At 36.1% G+C, this 18,453-nt stretch overlaps 1 protein-coding gene across 5 annotated transcripts in view; it reads left to right on the top strand.

The window, feature by feature from the left end:
• LOC308555796 (RNA-binding protein 27) overlaps positions 1-18,453 on the top strand; it is a 65,823-nt gene that overhangs the window by 23,403 nt on the left and 23,967 nt on the right. For 3 of the 5 annotated variants that reach the window (XM_081134392.1, XM_081134390.1, XM_081134391.1), the window contains 5 exons: positions 719-853; positions 9,867-10,031; positions 11,615-11,764; positions 14,716-14,860; positions 15,474-15,627. In XM_081134392.1, the coding sequence (XP_080990518.1) occupies positions 719-853; positions 9,867-10,031; positions 11,615-11,764; positions 14,716-14,860; positions 15,474-15,627 (749 nt within the window). The remainder of the gene's footprint in view (positions 1-718; positions 854-9,866; positions 10,032-11,614; positions 11,765-14,715; positions 14,861-15,473; positions 15,628-18,453) is intronic. The other 2 variants (XM_081134394.1, XM_081134393.1) reach the window with 1 other exon arrangement.

The raw sequence follows: 18,453 nt of genomic DNA, 5'->3' as shown, positions 1-18,453 counted from the left end.
TTATGCTATGAAAAATTTTAAGAAAACAGAAAAGTTGAAAGAACTGTACATTGAACACCCATATACTCACCATCTAGGTTCTGCAATGAACATTTTACTATGTTTGTGTTATCACATATCTTTTTATCTCTCCATTTTCATTTTTTATTTCACAGTATGTTACAGTCGTTAATACACTTAAAACATGTTTATCATTAGCTTAAGTGTCCTATAGAACTTGACTATCACCCCGGAAAGTTGTTCAGGCCTCTTCCCAGCCATTTTCCACTCCTACCCCCCGAGGCAACCAATGCTGCTTTTGTTCACCCTAGATCAGTTTTGTCTATTCTAGAACTAAAATGTTATTTTGATTATGTAACTTCACAGTGTTTAAGCCAGCATATATCAAATTCCTTAATTCTGTTCTAAGTCAAAGTATTTTAAATATTAATATCCACATTAGTACTTGTATAGTGAGTGTTTTTTAAAAATATATTTTTATTGATTTCAGAGAGAGGAAGGGAGAGGGAGAGAGAGATAGAAACATAAATCCTACGCCTCCATGCCCCCCACTGGGGATTGAGCCCAAAACCCAGGCAGGTGCCCTGACAAGAATTGAACTGTGACCTCCTGGTGCATGGGATGACGCCCAACCAGCTGAGCCACACTCGCTGGGCATGAGTATTTTTATTAGTTAGGAAATATTAATGCTCTGTCTTTCACTTTTTGTTACCTGTAGGACCACCCATAACACAGTCAAGCTTAATAAACAACCGTGACCAGCCTGGGACGAGTGCAGTGCCCAATCTTGCACCAGTGGGAGCAAGACTACCTCCTCCTTTACCCCAGAACCTCCTTTATACAGTATCAGAACGTAAGTAAATGTTGTTTGACTTAAAATTGCTAGGCTATAGAGAAGTCAGGTTTTTCATATGAATGTTATACTTTTTAAAATACAATTTGTATTCTTATGGGTTGTGCTGTATAAAACTGTATTTACAAGGTAGTTTACTGTGTGGTTATGCTATATAGCTGGATTTTAATTTTGTGTGGTAATAGGAGAGAAGAGCAATGTCTTATGTTTTGGAGAAGTCTATTCTGCTGTAGATTAGTAACATTTAGTCTTTTCTAAAGGAAGTTTCTTTTGAAGCTTCTGTTAAAAAATTGTTCATTTGATTGAATTTCCAAAACATAAAGCTTATCTCCTAAGAGTATACAAAAGGTGAGATGAAATGTGCCTAATAATTATTTAACTTGTATGCTGAAGTGAAGGTAGAGAGCATCATTTAAACTGTAATATTTAACTGTTAGGCTATTTGTGGTATTTAGGTTAGGCTATTTGTGGTATTTATATTTAACTGTAGTGGTATGTTTTTCTAATTTTTTTTTATTAGGCACTTTTTTTGTTGTTTTTAGTTAAGGCTTTTAAAAATTTTTCTTTCTCCAAAAACATAAAAATAAGGTAGTTGGCTGTTAAAAATGTTAGATTGTGAGAATTTGTTTGCAGAGCCAGGTAACTTTATGGATAAATTTATTTTTTATGTAACTGTGTTTATCATAAACATTTTTTTCATCTCTGTCATGTTATGGAGAGGCAGTTCAGCAAAGTAATTAAGCCCAGGTTCAGACCTTGGTTTCATCCCTTCACTGTCATTATGACATTGGACAAGTTACTTAACTTCTCTGTATCTCAGTTTCCTATTCTGTAAAATGGAGGTCATAATAACTACCTCATTAAAGTTATTTTGAGGAATAAATGAATACATATAAAGCATCTAGAGCAATACCTGGCATCTAGTAAACTATATATAAGGGTTAGTTATTACATTATTGTAGTTATTATTGCCTTGTCAAGCTTCAGGCTTTCTGAAATCAAACCTATTATCTTCTCCATAAGCCTCTACCTCCACCATCCCTGTCTTTATTTGTCAATAGAAATGCCACCCACCTAATCACCTGGAATGAAACTTTGACATGATTGTCTGATTGCTTTGCTTTTTTATACCTAATTAAATTTTTTTTTGAAGTTTTTCTTTTTTCCTTTGAAGTAGCCCTTTCTCTCTATTCCTGCTATGGCTTTGGCCCTCATCCGCACTTGAATCACACCTCACATTTGGATTATTGCTATTGTCCTCTTGACTCCATTATGTTTCACCCCACTAAGTCACATCACATAATGTTGCTAAACTAATTTTCCTAGAAAAACAATGAGTTCCTCGTGAGAACTCTTCAGTGGCCACTTATTTCCTTCTAAATCATAGATGAATCTCTCCCTGTGGCTTCTAACTCTTTCTGTAAGTTACCTCTCCCTTCTTGGTAATGTTTTTTCACATTTCCTACCATGCACCTTCTCTGGTCAAGCCAGTTATGCCCTGACTATGCCCCGTCATGGATCAAGTTTCTTTTTCTGTCTTCATTCCTAGTAATATGCTCACCTATTCTTTTAAGGCCCAAATCTTCTAAGTACATGGGGAACATTATTGATATGTTCTAAACTACAGTACCAAAAAGCATTTGTTACATAAAGACATAAAATCGTATTTAGGCCTATTGTTTGATTTCTTTTCATGTATGTAAATCTTATGTTCAACCAAGCTTCTTCAGAACAGAAACCGTATCTGGTCCTTAAGTAATGGTTCTTCGTATTTCATACTTAGTGGCTCGTAGTCTTCTAATTATTATAGCGTCTTTATACAGAGCATGTTTGTTTTACTGCGAATCTCATTTTTTAATTAAGGAAAATTCAAAACATATAAAAATATAGATAGTTATAATGAACTCCCATGTACTTAGTCACCCAGCTTCAACAGTTATCAATCCTTTTTTATCTATTCCCACCGAATCAGCTCTTAACATTATTTCTTAATGCCTTTGAACTTGTAAATATGAAAATGGATTATTTATCTGAGAGTTGAGTCTGTTGTATATAGCACATCTTCATACTATCAAATTTAGCATTGTAACTCATAAAAATCCCATTTTGTTTTTGACTTGTTAAAAAATCTGGCAGTTATTTATTTTAATATTGTTAAAATTTAACATTGTGACTTACCCTATTATAAAAATTCCATTTTGATTTTAATTTTTAAAAACCTGGTAGTTATCATTTCAGTGTTTATTGAGTGCCTACTATGTGCTAGGTATTGTGCTAGACACTAAAGAGGCAAGATGACTTAAGATATCTGATCTCATGTTTCTTGGAGACTATTTTGTATTATTTTTTAAAAGTAAGACTACCTTGTGGTATATCAGTAAAGGCCTTTTAGAACAGAAATTCCAAACTTCTGTTTTTCAGAGGCTGGCAACATTTCTAAGAAAATTTAGGGGACCAATATAGTTAGCAACTTCTTACTTTGCCACATTAAGGGCTTTATATGAAAACAGCTAATATTTCAATTTTAAAAATACATTTTACACGCCAAAAAGACAGCATCAAAATAAAAGACAATCTTTTTATATTTTATTTTACGAAATATTAATTATGTATTTTCCCATTTTGTCTCAGATCAATAAAAGGTGATAACTTCCTTTTTGCATTTGGGAATTATTGCTTTAGAGGATAGTTTTATGTGCTGTATCAGTGTTTATAAAGAGATTTAGTTGGTTGGCAACTGAATATTTTGAAAGTTAGAAATATCCCTATTGGACAATTTAAAGCTCTGCTATGTAATCTATTTTTTTCCTTTCTTGAAAATTAAAACTTGATTCTAAAATTGATAGAGAAATTTGAAAACTTACGAGAGAGTTTTTTTGTTTTTTTTTAAAAATATATCTTTATTGATTTCAGAGAGAGGAATGGAGAGGGAGAGAGAGAGATAGAAGCATCAATGATGAGAGAGTCATTGATCGAACCCACAACCTGGGCATGTGCCCTGACCGGGAATTGAACCCCGATCGCCTGGATCCTAGGTCGACACTCAACTGCTGAGCCACGGCCGGCCGGGCTGGAGAGAGTTTCTGATAACAATCGAAACATTAAAAAAATTTTTGGCCCTAACTGGTTTGGCTTAGTGGTTAAAGAGTCGGCCCTCGGACTGAAGGGGTCTCAGGTTTGATTCTGGTCAAGGGCATGTACCTCGGTTGCAGGCTCGATCCCTGGCCCCGGTCGGGGCACATGCTGGAGGCAACCAATCGACATGTCTCTCTTACATTGATGTTCTCTCCCTCCCTCCCTCCCTTCCACTCTCTCTGAAAAACAATGGAGAAAATATCCTCAGGTGAGGATTAAAAAAAAAATTTTTTTTTGGTATAGTATTGTTTTCCAATCATACTTATTAAAATATCTTTCTATTCAGTTGATTTAAAAAATTGTTTTTGTGTTTTACTAAAAATGCCTTTGAGAAGTATTCGCTTAGCTTTATAAATACTATAATCAGTAATTTCAAAACAATTAGAGCTTGCTACAGTTCAAATGAAGTAAAAAGCTAAATGTATGTTTGCATTGTAATAGAGAACTTGAACTATACCCAAAGCTTAACAAGTTGAGAAAATTTAAATTATGGATATCTTATTATCATTAAAATTCACAGCCCAGAATATGGTATAAGTGAAAAACAGGGTATCCAATAGTATTTAGTTGTGAAAATTATGTCAGTAGGGACACAAAGTAAATATAGACATGTGAAATCTAGATTTTTTGAGGTAAAAATAGGACTGTGCTCAATATACTGAGAATATACTGATGAGTAAGGAATTATTTTTCTCTTAAGCAAAAAAATATAATAGTGATAAAGAAATATGTAAAAACAACAAAACTCAAAACAAATTACAGTGTATTAAATCTAAATGAACAGAGTGCCTCAGAAACACAAGTGACAAAGAAATTAATTCTGCTAAAAATGAAACCTTCATCTAGTCTGTAATTATCAGTTGTTTTGGAAAGGGAAAATTGAGTGTTAAAAGAAAAAAAAAAATTAACCCACTGTCAAACTAGGTAGGGTGTGTGCTATTTATTTATTTATTTATTTATTTATTTATTTATTTATTTATCTTCACCTGAGGATATTTTTTCCAGTGCTTTTCGGGGGGGGGGGGCATTGATGTGAGAGATACACATTGATTGGTTGACTCCTATACTCACCCAGACCAGGGCCAGGGATCGAGCCTGCAACCGAGATTTGTGTCCTTGGTTGGAATCGAACCCAGGACCCTTCAGTCCACAAGCCAGTGCTCTACCACTGAGCCAAACTGGCCAGGGCAAATGTATGCTATTTAAAAGTTAATGTCAGATGGTTCTGGTTTACCTTTGCAATTTTGCTGTTTTTGTTAAAATGTCAGATACTCTGAAAAGGACTTAAATAATGAGAAATGAGATGTAATTGGAATTGTCTGGAAAGACAATATCATATACCTATTAAAATCAACTATTGGTCTCCAAGCGTCACCTGGTTCGATTCCTGGTCAGGGCACATGCTGGGATTTCGGGATTGATCCCTAGTAGGGGGTGTGGAAGAGGCAGCCTATTGATGTTTCTCTCTCCCTCTGCCTTCCTCTCTTTCTAAAAATCACTAAAAACATTTTTTAAAAAGATTTTTAAAAATCAACTATTTGCGCCCGGTCAGGTGTGGCTCGGCGGTTGAGCGTGGACCTAGGATCCAGGTGATCAGGGTTCGATTCCCGGTCAGGACACATGCCTGGGTTGCGGGCTCTATCAATGACTCTCTCATCATTGATGTTTCTATCTCTCTCCCTCCCTCTCCTTTCCTCTCTCTGAAATCAATAAAGATATATTTAAAAAAAAAAAAAATCAACTATTTGCTCTGAAGTATTTAAACACTTTACCCAAATTTTAAGTCAATCAGTTCAGTATCTGTTATTTTGGTTTTCACAGGATCATTTAATTTTATTTCATTTTTTTGTTAATCTTCACCTGAGGATATTTTTCCCATGATTTTTTTTTTTTTGTAGGAAGGGGGGGGGAGAGAGGGAGGGGGGCTGGAGAGAAAAAGAGAGAGAGGGAGGGAAGGGGGGGAAACATCCTTGTGAGAGAGACACATCGATGGTTGCTCCCCCTCCCCGGGGCCTGGATTGGGGATGGAATCGCAACCCAGGTATGGGGCCTCAAACCTGATACCCTTCACTGTGCAGGTTGACACTCTGTCCGCTGAGCCACACTGGCCAGGGCTTCATAGGATCATTTTTAAATGGATTCTTTTCGGTCTTAAATTTGGTCTGTGTCTGTTGCTTCTTTGAAGACAGAATAAAAATATTTTATAACTGCTAAGCTCACTGTACTAGGTGTGTGGAAAAGTAATAGTAGAATATAACATCTTGGATTCTAGAGACTGATTCTTAGGTTGAAGACAGTTGTCCATCTTCAAATGAATTTATATAAGTTTTATTTCTGAAAATACATTTCCTATTATCAACAATGTAAAATTATTATAACACTACATTCCTAAACTCAAGATTCCTTAGTTAATTCTGTGGAATGTATATTATCTTTCTGTGCAGAGTCATGGTTTTTGATGTTCAGAGAAGTGAATCCATCTCCAGCAGAATCATTGTGTGTTGTAAAGAGTTTTTCTCCCCTTGTGTCTTACTTGGATTTGTGTTGCATTAGTTGTCATTTTGCCTATTTCAACATAGAGTTATTAATCCAAAGGAATAATTGTCATTGGGGTACTTTTAACAAATAAGCTTTCATCTCTTCTTTAAATGACTCTTTATTGAGTTCCTACTATGCACCAGGCATAGTGTAAGCCCTGGAGCTTCAGGAAGTGTGCCAGATACCTTGGCTTTGCTAATAGAGAAGACACATGATAAATATGGCCAATAATTGGAAGGTATAGCTTTATATTTTTCTAATTGGACTTCTAGTTTAAAATTTATCTTAGGGTTTTTTTCCCCTGTGAATATTCTTAAAGATAAAAATCAGGAAAATTACAAAGAATAGCTAAAATTTGAGTTTGAATAAAGACTGTCCTTACCTCACTAGAGTTAATGTGAAAATGTTGCTGTCAGGCATGTAAGATATGAACAACTTAACATGAACTTGGCATGTTTGAAGTTTGGAATTATTCAGTCACACACTGCAGTGATTAAACTGAATGCATATAAATTGTGAATGGCTCATCTTCAACATTATTGTAACCTATTTGATTTTTTTTATAAACTTTCTATTATGGAAAATTTCACATATACCCAGGAGAGTAAATACTGTATAGTCATCTTCATGTAATTGTTTACCAGCTTCAGTGTTTATCAGCATATGGTTAATCTTGCTTCATCTATTACCCCTGACTTGATTATTTTGGAACAAGCCCCAAACATAACATTGCATCCGTAAAAACTTAATTACATGTCTCTACAAGATAAGGGTTAAACACACAGTCACACTCCCCCAAACGTGTAACAGGTATCCTTTGTCAGATACACAGTGTTCATGTCTCCCAGTTATAGCATAAATGTCTTGTTACAGCTGATGCATTTGAAGCTGGATCCAAACAAGGTTATACATTATATTTAGTTGATGTTTCTTAAGTCTTTAAGACAATTTCCCCTGACTTTCTCCCCCCCCCTTTTATTTGTCAAAGAAACAGATGATTTGTCCTGAAGAATTTTTTTTTTTTTTTACATTCTGGACTTGGCACATTGCATCTCCTGGTGTCATTTAAAACATTCCTCTATCCCCTGAAAATTGGAGGTTAGATCTAGAGACTTAATTAGGTTCACATTTGGCTTTTTCTTTTTAGGGTATGAATATTTTATTGATGGGGTTATATACTTCCTACTGCAGTATGCAGTACATCATTACGTACATAATACCGAGTTGTCTCCTTTCTATGTTATAAATATTCATCAGCATGTATAGGTGTTTTCATCCTGATCCATCCATTTTAACAGTTGCTCATGGTTTTGGCAGCCGTTGTGATTATTGCCTAGATCTGTTGTTTCATTAGGGGTTATAAAAGTGTGATATTACAATTACATAATTTCTTCATTCATTAGCTAGCATTCTACAAAGTAAAACTTGGGCAGTGTTAACTATTTGGTTAACCTGAAATGAAATTTTTACAGGAAAGACAGGGTAATTTCCTTTCCTTTACCAATTTCAGAATAATGAATTGGTTTCCTAGCATCTTCCAAAGGGGACCACTGTATTTTTTTAAGTATGATAATGAACTCATGGATTTTTAGCATTTGATATGTTTCATTCCCTTACAGCCCTTTTCCATGTCCATATTTCATCTTTGAGCAGTTGGCCCCTGCATGTTGTCTTTGACATGTTGGTGTTTGATAGCCATCTTGCTTCTGGAAGGATACAGTATACCAAGGTGCACCATCAGGCTCATCTTATAAATTGTCTGCCCTGTCCTAGAATCAGCCTTTTATCCAAAGAACTGTTTATTTTTGAAATAGTGTTTGGAGACTTCAGCATGTGTTGAAGGAAATTAGCCATCTTTCTGAAGTGTTTGAACACATGTTCTTTGTTGTTTGTTTTAAAAAAAGACATTGTGCAAACTAGCCTTTTAATTTCCAATTTACTTTGAGATAGTTTTTACTTAAATATACTTGGCACGTTTGAGTGCTGTATTGTAAATGTAAACTGGTCACATGGGACTGAGATTGTACTTCTCGTTTTTGCTTTAGCACACTACATTCTGCAAGGAATTGTCTGCAGTAGGTCATTCTCACAACTGGTTTTAGATCATTGAAGATACGCTGAATTGTTTTTGCAATGTAATAATTGATCCTTTGCTAATGTAAATTTTGAAGGGTTTGGTGCTGAGCACACAGTATATAGTCAGCTCTATACTGTATGTGTCACTTTGTTCCATATATGGGGAAGAAAGGTAATAAAGTTTAGCACCTCCGTTTCCATTCTACATTTACTATGAAATCAAGTGGTTGCTTGGTTGCTTGTCCTATTAAGGCGTATTAAAAGTCTTTTGGAATTTTACAAGTTTTAAGGTCATTTTATCAGGTGTTTAAAAAGATTCTAAATTTACTTTATTTTGTCTTGTGTCATAATGAATGACTGATGTTAGATATAAGGTACTGAGTAAATCTTCTAAGTAGGTCTCATATGGGATCGTCTGTGAAAAAGAGACTATTAAATGACCAACCAAAAGGAGGTTTTGCTCCTTGATACCTTGTCTTTTTTAATCTTGTTCTACAAAATTTGGCTTCATTGTGTCTGACATTCTTGCATTAATATATATAAACTCTAAATGTGCTTCTTTCATAAAGTGGTTCTTAATATTGAGATAATTTCATTTGTACAGTGACTTGTCTGTCTGTCCATCTGGGTTTGTTCTCTTTTCTTTATCTGTATTTGTTATCCACCTGCTCATGGGATAACAAATTTTCACTATCTTATTTTTTCTTTTGAACATTTCCTATTCTCTGTGAGGTTATGCTTGTGGTGGTATGTTTCTTTTTTATACTTTTAAGTTCTTCTATTATTGTTTCTGTTTTTTCTGCTCCCAGATAAGGGATATTTTGTGCCAACCTGAAATTATGTGAGTTTGAGGAGGCGTGTATTTGTTTGTTTTTTAATGGATGTGACAGCCTTTATAACCACGTCTCATTGGGTACAAAACTCTACATGCATAATAGCTCAGGGTTCCTTTGTCTAATAACTTGGTATGGTTGATCAGTTTTGGGTAAAATTAGCACATAGTTGTTCTATGTAAGCTTATAAAAGATGAGGGTTATGCAGTCACACCACCTAATTCTTACTCTTTCTTTATACCTCAGTGCATCTTGACCAGTTTGCATGTCTGTTTCTTGAGTTAGAAAGAATCTCAGTAACCTCTTTCTCGAATACTGTTCCTATTCATGTACTTTCTCTGTTCTTGGCTTGAGTCTCGGGAAGTACCTCATCACCTAAGAGAAGCTTGTGACTCTGGAATCCAGCTGCCCTCCTATTCTTTCCTCTATAGGACAGCCCATGTACTCTCGTGAACATGGTGCTGCTGCATCTGAGCGACTTCAATTGGGGACACCGCCTCCTCTGTTGGCAGCTCGTTTGGTGCCACCTCGAAACCTCATGGGATCCTCCATTGGGTACCATACCTCAGTCTCCAGCCCCACCCCTCTGGTCCCAGGTAAGCTTTGCTACAGATGGCCATCCACCTCTCTGACCTTTTGTATCATAAGCTGGCCAGACTAAGAGATGACCTGGCATCCTGATCTGCTGTCACAAATTCCCAGTGAAGCTCGTAGATAGTTTTTTTTCTCTTCTGTTTTTCTTTGATTTGTCCCTAGTGGCTGCTAGATGATTAGGCTTCCTGTGTGTCTATCATCTCTGGTTTCTTCTGTATTTACTTTCGTTGCCTCAGTAACAGAAGTCATGCTTGTGCTTTAAACTAGTTTCTAATCTGATAGGAAGAGAATATATACTTGTAAGTTTTCTAATCAGTTATATATTACAAGAAAAACTAGGTTAATTTTTCTTTAAAACAAAACAAAAACATCTGGTTTCTTGCTGATTGTAGATAAACATACCCCCTCCTTTGCCCCTTGTTGTATGGACTGGCTGTAAAATGTAGTGATTTCTTGAAAACTCTTTTCTCCTATTTCATGTACATTTTGAAGATCTATGGAGTGCTTTGTGGGTTTCTCATGAAGTTTTTAATATTTTTCACTTTGCCTTTAGATTTCAGTTCATTATAATTAACTAAAGGACTTTTAAGTTTCTGAGTTTGTGTATTCCTAGGAATTATAGAACCAAGAGCATTTGATTATGTAACTTCTTTAAAACTTAACTTTAGATTTCCTGTCAAGAGAATTAAGTGAGATCTGAATCAAGTGGTATTTTATCATAATTTGATGGTCTTACACTCTGAATCATGGAACTGATTGGTCAATAATAAAGATCTTGTAGCTGAAATTGAATAGGAATAACCTAAAGAATTTTTCCATTCAGGAAACAAAAAAAAAGATGCAATGACTTCTAAGTCACAATTGCAAAAATCAGCGTCTTCACTCAATCTTCACCCTTTCATTTTATGTAGGATGAAGAGGATATATACCATTTGGAGAGCAACACATTCTAACACTAATAAAATTGTTATTTAGGATTAGAATTTTAAAAATTAAATTGTAGAGAAAACACAGGGGACATGCTAAAAATGGCATTGATGGGGTGGGTGGTAGTAAGATAATGATTACATTGATAAATACAAAATTTATCTTACCACTGTGAGATAAAACATTTGAAATATGCGTTATGTATGAAATCAGCTATTATCTCTCTAAAGTGCAGATAACCTAATTAATAGATCTGTTTTTTCCCTAATTAAAAGAGTACCTAGAAATTGGTGAGACATAACAGAGGAAACTCAACCAGTCTTTTATATAAAGTGTTTCATGTATGTGAAAATCCCTCTTAAAATGTATACTGAAGTTTGGATAAGGTGATTAATATACAGTATAAAAATGACTAGTTAAATGAACTTGGAAATATATCAACACTTAATGGATTTGTGTGTCTGTGTTTTGTGATGAAGTACTTTTTTTCTTTCCCTTCTAATAGGTGTATCTATATACTGTAACTCAGAAATATATATGGATTGATCTAATTATATTTATTAAAATTCATTTTTTGGCAGTTACTTTATAGTAATGAGAAATTATTTAAATACTTTGATTTCTTATGTAAAGTTCTGTTGTTTTATTTTTTCCTCAGATACGTATGAACCAGATGGTTATAATCCAGAAGCTCCTAGTATTACCAGTTCTGGTAGATCTCAGTACAGACAATTCTTTTCAAGAACACAGACACAGCGCCCAAACCTCATTGGCCTAACATCTGGAGATATGGATGCAAATCCTAGAGGTGAGAGCACCTTGAACTTTTTCTGATGCTAAGTGTTATGTAAGAGTTATACACACTATATCTAAACGGTGTTATATAGTCACCTCAAATAAATGTTTTCGAATAACTTTATCTTCAAAGTTTATTTTAAAGCTATAATCAAAGTATTTTTAAGTAAAAATAATACTAATGGTATTTAATTGCATGTGTTGTTGTTTTGGTAAGACTTTAGGCTGTTTAGCTATACTGGGCACTATTCTAGATATAGGCATAGAAAGATGACATGACATGGTTCCTTGCCCTCAAAGAATTGATCATTTAAGGGCCTACTTTGTATCATAAGAGCTGTCCTTCGCACTAGTAACGATTGAGAACATAAAATCTTGCTGTAAAATTATTTGACTGTTTTTAGTTTTTATGATATACAGCCATATGCTAGGACCTTTACAGAGCATAGTCACAAACCTTAAAAGATTAAATGCAAGCATTTACCTTCCGTATAAGTTGATACCTTTCTTTTCCTTTCTCTCAAAAAAAAAAGTTTGGGTGAAGAACTTGATGAGATTTTAATTTTTTATTATTATAGTTAGAGTTTCAATGTTTAATTTCAACTTGAATGACTGGCCATGGGCCAACCTGACCATGTTTTTCTGCTTTAATTATATGGTGAACATTTTTCTGTTTTTTCCTATCCTGATTTTAACTTTTCTATACTGCCACTAATAACATTATCACTACAGGTCAAACAGTTTTGTGTCTACTAAACCAAATGCTTTTATATATATTATTAAAAGGCACTATTTTTATTCTCTCACTCTTTTTTAATATGTTTTTATTGATTTAGAGAGAGAGAGAAAGAGAGAAACATAGATGAAAGAGAAATATCAACATCGTTGGGCTGCCTCTTGCACGTCCCCCATTAGGGATCGAGCTGGAAACCTGGGCATGTGCCCTGACCCGGTAACCTCTTGGTGCATGGGGTCGACACTCACCCACTGAGCCACACCAGCCAGGCTATTTTTATTCTCTTTTTACAGCTAAAGATGCTCGGGTTTATAGAACTTACCCTAGGTCACACAGCTATTAATGGCAGAACTGGAAATTGAATCCAGGTCTACCTAATTCCAAAGACTATGCTCTTACCTTCTGTGTTATAAAGTATATATGATTGCCAGATTATGGAAATTAGTAGGAAGGTAATCTCAAAATTTCAAGTCTTTGTCACTAGCCTGGTCTGTCTGTACATTTATATACAGCAATCCATTAATCTCTCTCAGTATAGAAGATAAGTGGTTTTTATACAACAGGCTTGCATTGTCATGTTGGGCAATCACTTAATCTCTAGCTATGTCTTTTTTCTTTTTTATAAAGCACTTCAGTAAAGAAAAGCATTAGGCAGTGTCAGGTGGTGGTAACTCTTTTAGGGAAGAGAAAATGGCATCCCACATTCTCGAATGCTTTATGTCATCACAACTGCTTTCTCATCCATTATCCCCTGAAAACACAAGCCCAGGGGCAGAGACGATATTTATTTTCACTAATTTATACCCAAGGTGTAATAAGTTGCTGAGCTATAACAGATGCTCAAGGGATCCATGTTGAACGAATGAGTCTGCATCATAATTTTCCTGTCGCAGATGAAATGGAACATGCTAGCAACCTCCACTCTTACCCCAACATCCAGTCCTACATGTCATTCTTAGCTGCTGATCATACTTTTGGTGGAGCTGCTAAAGTTGGAGAGGACACTCCGAGTCACAGGCGCAGTTTGTGTGTTTGCCTTTTTGTTTATTGTCCTCCCACCCACAGACAGTCCGCTGTAAGGTCCGTTTGTTACAGCATTTTAGTTTTAACTTGTCAGGGAAATGTGCCAGTTTACAAGATTGGCTTTGGACTTTTCCTCTCAACTTTTGAGTTAAAAAATTTTTAAACCTACAGAAAATCAAAGAAATACAATAAACACCTAAATACCTTTGCTTAGATTCAGTAATTGTTAACGCTTGTCACCTTTGGGCACAAATGCTTGCGTCTGTGCCTATAGAATATTCTCTCTCCCCCTTCCTCTTCCTCCCCCTCACATTTTTGTCTTTTTAAAAAAATTAAATTTATTGCCCGGCTGGTATGCTCAGTGGTTGATCATTAACCTAGGATCCAGGAGATCGAAGTTTGATTCCTGGTCAGGGCACATGCCTGGGTTGCGGGCTCCATCCCGTTTATTGAGGTGACATTGGTTAATCCATTATATAAGTTTCAGGAGTACAGTTCTATAACACATGATCTGTATATTGCACTGTGTGCTCGCCACCCGAAGTCTAGTCTCCTTTGTCACCATGTATTTAGTCCCCTTTACCCTCTTCATCCTCCCACATTTTTTTCTTGAACCACTTGAAATTGCAGATTGGGACATTTTTGTTTACATCTAAGAATAACACATAGTCTATACACGCACAATATTATTGTCACACATAAGAAAATCGTGATTCTGTAGTAACATCCTGTCCAGGTAAACTTCTTGTTTAATCATGTCATGAGGCAGATAATTTTACTGTATTTATGGTGCTAAGTTTGATTGCTTGTCTATGGTGACAATTACTCAATCTCTCCATTGTGAAGTAAATAATTTGTGGAGTGGTACTTTAGCACCAGATAAATATCTTATTCTCCATCAGCCTTTCACTGATTGGCTGGGGGGTGGGGGGGGGCATCCATTAATGATTCTTGCCTGAATCACTTACTGCATTGCGGTTTCCTATTTATTACATTATTTTGCCTATTTTTAAGCTTAGATACCATATTCTTTTTTAAAAGGAGGAAAAGGAGGCAATTGCTAAGTTTTCCTTGTTGCTTAGGTGTTTCTGAAAAGGAAATGGCTGTAGTTGGGTGCTATTCACAGTGCTTTTTAGCTTTTAATCATTTTGAAATTTCCCCAAATGTAATGCATTGTCAGTAATGTTAGTTTTTGTTTCCAACAGCTGCTAACATTGTCATCCAGACTGAACCACCCGTTCCTGTTTCAATTAATAGCAACATAACCAGAGTAGTTCTTGAACCAGATAGCCGAAAAAGAGCTGTGGGTGGCTTGGAAGGGCCACTCACAAAGAAACCTTGGCTGGGAAAGTAAGATACTTTGCTAATTAGTAACATCTAATTGGTGCTTTTATTATCTTTGTTTGCATTAGTAAATTTATATAATTAAGGGTTGGTATTAATCACTGATTATCAAACTATGTGTCTCAAAGTTACGGTTCCCAGAGGCATCCTTAGAATGTCTTAAAAAATTGAAAAGATAACAGAATATTTATAATAGACATTAGTAATTTGTACTAATTTCTAGGCCTAACCCACTATTAAGAATCAAGACTCTGGAAATGAATAAAAAAGAAAAAAACCCTGTACTTTGGCAGAAGTTGAAAAATGCACCATAAAAAATGATGATCTTTTCTTGCTTTATGTGTTAGATTCCTTAATGATCGCGGTGGATCTTTTTAGCATGATTTTTTAATCTTAGTCGGGCCTCTTCTTTTGTGATTTTTGCCATTCAGTCTTCTTTCTCTCTGTCTATTCTATTCCCGTTTAATAAGGATGTGAAAATTATTTAGTACTTTCTGAAGAATATTAAGTGCTTATAAAAGACACTTAAATAAATGTAACCTTACACTCTTTGCTGACATATCTCTTGGCTAGGCATAAAGTGAGAGAGTTAACCAAGATTTATTATTTTTTATTTCAGGCAAGGGAATAACAATCAGAGTAAACCAGGATTCTTGAGAAAGAATCAGTATACGAATACCAAATTAGAAGTCAAGAAAATCCCTCAGGAATTGAACAACATCACCAAGCTCAATGAACACTTCAGCAAATTTGGAACTATTGTTAACATCCAGGTAAATGTGGCTGTGATTGTGACAGAATCCATGTGTTCTATGCATCTTTTCAAAATATTTCTACTAGCTCACTTTGCTTAAGCAAGCCAGTGATTAGTCTGGTCATCTCTGCTAACACTTCACATCTGTGTGCCCAACTTAATGATGGAACTGTGAAGCTGAATTTGTTCTTTTAAATTGACTTGGTTCTTCTCGGCAACCTTTCCCTGAGAGACACCTGGCTAGTTCCTGTGTTTTTATTTTATTTATTTACTTATTTTTTAATCCTCACCCAAGGATAATTTTTTCATTGCTTTTCAGAGAGGGAGGCAGGGAGGAAGAGAGAAAGAGAAAGAAACATTGATGTAAGAGAGACATATTAGTTGCCTCCCTCACGTGCCCTGACCAGTGCAGGGAATCTAGCCTGCAACCGAGGTACTTGCCGTTGGCTGGAATTGAACCCAGAGCCCTTCCGTCCACAGGCCGATGCTCTAACACTGAGCAAAACTGGCTAGGGCTAGTTACTGGATTTTTATAGTTTTATCTCTGGACAGATGACTTTATTGCCTGCTTTAGTATTCTAACTAGGTAGGTGAGATTCTTGGTAATTTCTTTTTTTAAAATGTATTTTTATTGATTTCAGAGAGAGGAAGGGAGAGGGGGAGAGAGAGAGAGAGAGAGAGAGAAACATCAATGATGAGAGTCATTTATTCGCTGCCTCCTGCTCGCCCCAGACTGGGGATAGAGCCCGAACCAGGGCATGTGCCCTCACTGGGAATCAAACTGTGATCTCCTGGATCCTGGGTCGATGCTCAACCGCTGAGCCATGCCCGGCCGGGCGGTAATTTCTAAGATTGTTTACTGACTGACTTTTTTATTGTGTTGGAGTAGTTATTGGTTAAGGGTGGTTCGAATCTTGGAATTTTAGGTAGCGCAATATGCTTTCTAACATCAAATTGTAGCTTTTGTATTTTGCTGTCTACTTAGTGGATATTTGAATTTATGAATTTGTGGTTGAGTGCTTTGCTGTAATTGAGGGTACTTGGAGGCCTGTTTAAGTTGGAATTTCAGTCATTTACCCCGATACATAGTGTTACCATCAAATAAAAATATAATTTATATAACTGAGTTTAAGAAGGTAGCCCTGGCCAGGTGGCTCAGTTGCTTGGAGTGTCGTCCCATGCACCAAAACGTTGCAGGTTTTATTTCCTAGTCAGGGCACATACCTAGGTTGTGGGTTTGATCCCCAGTCAGGGCGGGTGTGGGAGGCAGCTGATTGATGTTTCTCTCTCACATCGATGTTTCTCTCTCTCTCTGTCTCCATCTCTCTCTCAAAATCAATAAAAACATATCCGTGGCCCAGGCTGGTTTGGTTCAGTGGTTAGAGCGTTGGCCCACTGACTGAAGGGTCCCGGGTTTGATTCCTGGTCAAAGACACGTATCTTGGTTGCAGGCTTGATCCCCAGCCCTGGTCAGGGCGCATATGGGAGGCAAGCAGTTGATGTGTCTCTCTCATATTGATGTTTCTCTCTCTTCCCCTTCCTTCCCTTCCACGCTCTCTGAAAATCAATGGAAAAGTATCCTTGGGTGAGGGTTAAAAAAAAGTAGTGTTGTGGGGCTTGGTATTTCAGAGTTCTGCCAAACTTCTTTGAGAGATTTTTAAGCAAGTTTTACCCCTGAGTGCAGAAGTAGTACATGCTTAATTTTATAGATTATTGGGAATACATTAAATGAAAGTAAGTCAGTCACTCAAATCTCACCACTTAGCAATAACAATGATTAACCTTTTGATGAAAAGACATACCATATTTATTTACATAGAAGAGTACATACAAACACTTTCTCTCTTTTTAAAAATGCTTCACACACTTAAAAAAATACAAAAGATATCATCATACCCAAAGTCTCTACCTTATTTCTCTTAAAATTTTCCTAGTTCATCATTATTTATGCTATTTAGAAAAATTAGATGGCTTAGTGTAGATGGGTGTATTGGTGTACTCGGGTTGCCATAACAAATCCCATAGACTAGGAGGCTTAAATAACATAAATTTACTTTGGGGAAATATAAGAATAAGGTGCTGGCCAAAATGGTTTCCGGTGAGGTCTTTCTTTGTGGCTTGTAGATGGCAGCTTTCTTGCTGTGTCTTCACATGGTAGAAGGAGAGAGGTCTCTTCCTGTAAGGCCACCAATCCTATCTGATTAGGCCTCCATCTTTATTACCTCGTTTAACCTCAGTTATCTCTTATAAGCCTTTCCTTAAAGCTTATTTCCAAACAGTCACATTGTGGGTTAGGGGTTCAACATATGAATTTTGGGGGGGCATGTGATTTTTAAAAAAAAAATAGGGTTTTTTTCATGATTTCAGAGAGGAAGGGAGAGGGAGAGATAGGAACATCAATGATGAGAGAGAGTCATTGATCAGCTGCCTCCTGCACTCCCCCGTTGTGGATCAAACCTGAAACCCGTGCATGTGCCCTGACCAGGAATTGAACCATGACCTCCTGGTTCATAGGTTGATGCTCAACCACTGAGCCACACCTGCTGGGCTGGGGGTGGGCAGGGGGTGGGGAATGGCAGCATAATTTAATCCGTAGCAGTTAGCTATAATGTATTTAACTTTTCTGTTGTTGAGAATTTATGTTGTTTCTATTTTATATAAAAATAATACTGTGGTAAGCCTCCTTGTGGATAAATCATTATTTTTTATGATGCATTGCTGAATTAAAGGTAATTTTAAAACTTTTTATTTGAACTACCAGTTTGTTCTCCAAAATGGTTGTGCTAGTTGATACTACCAAATGCAGTGTCTAGAACCACATCAGTATGGATTCATTACATTTTTT

Source organism: Miniopterus schreibersii (assembly GCF_964146895.1).
Source record: "Miniopterus schreibersii genome assembly, chromosome: 4".
Lineage (NCBI taxonomy): Eukaryota > Metazoa > Chordata > Mammalia > Chiroptera > Miniopteridae > Miniopterus > Miniopterus schreibersii.
The sequence above is the reverse complement of the archived record's forward strand: the minus strand, read 5'-3'. Positions and strand labels throughout refer to the sequence as shown.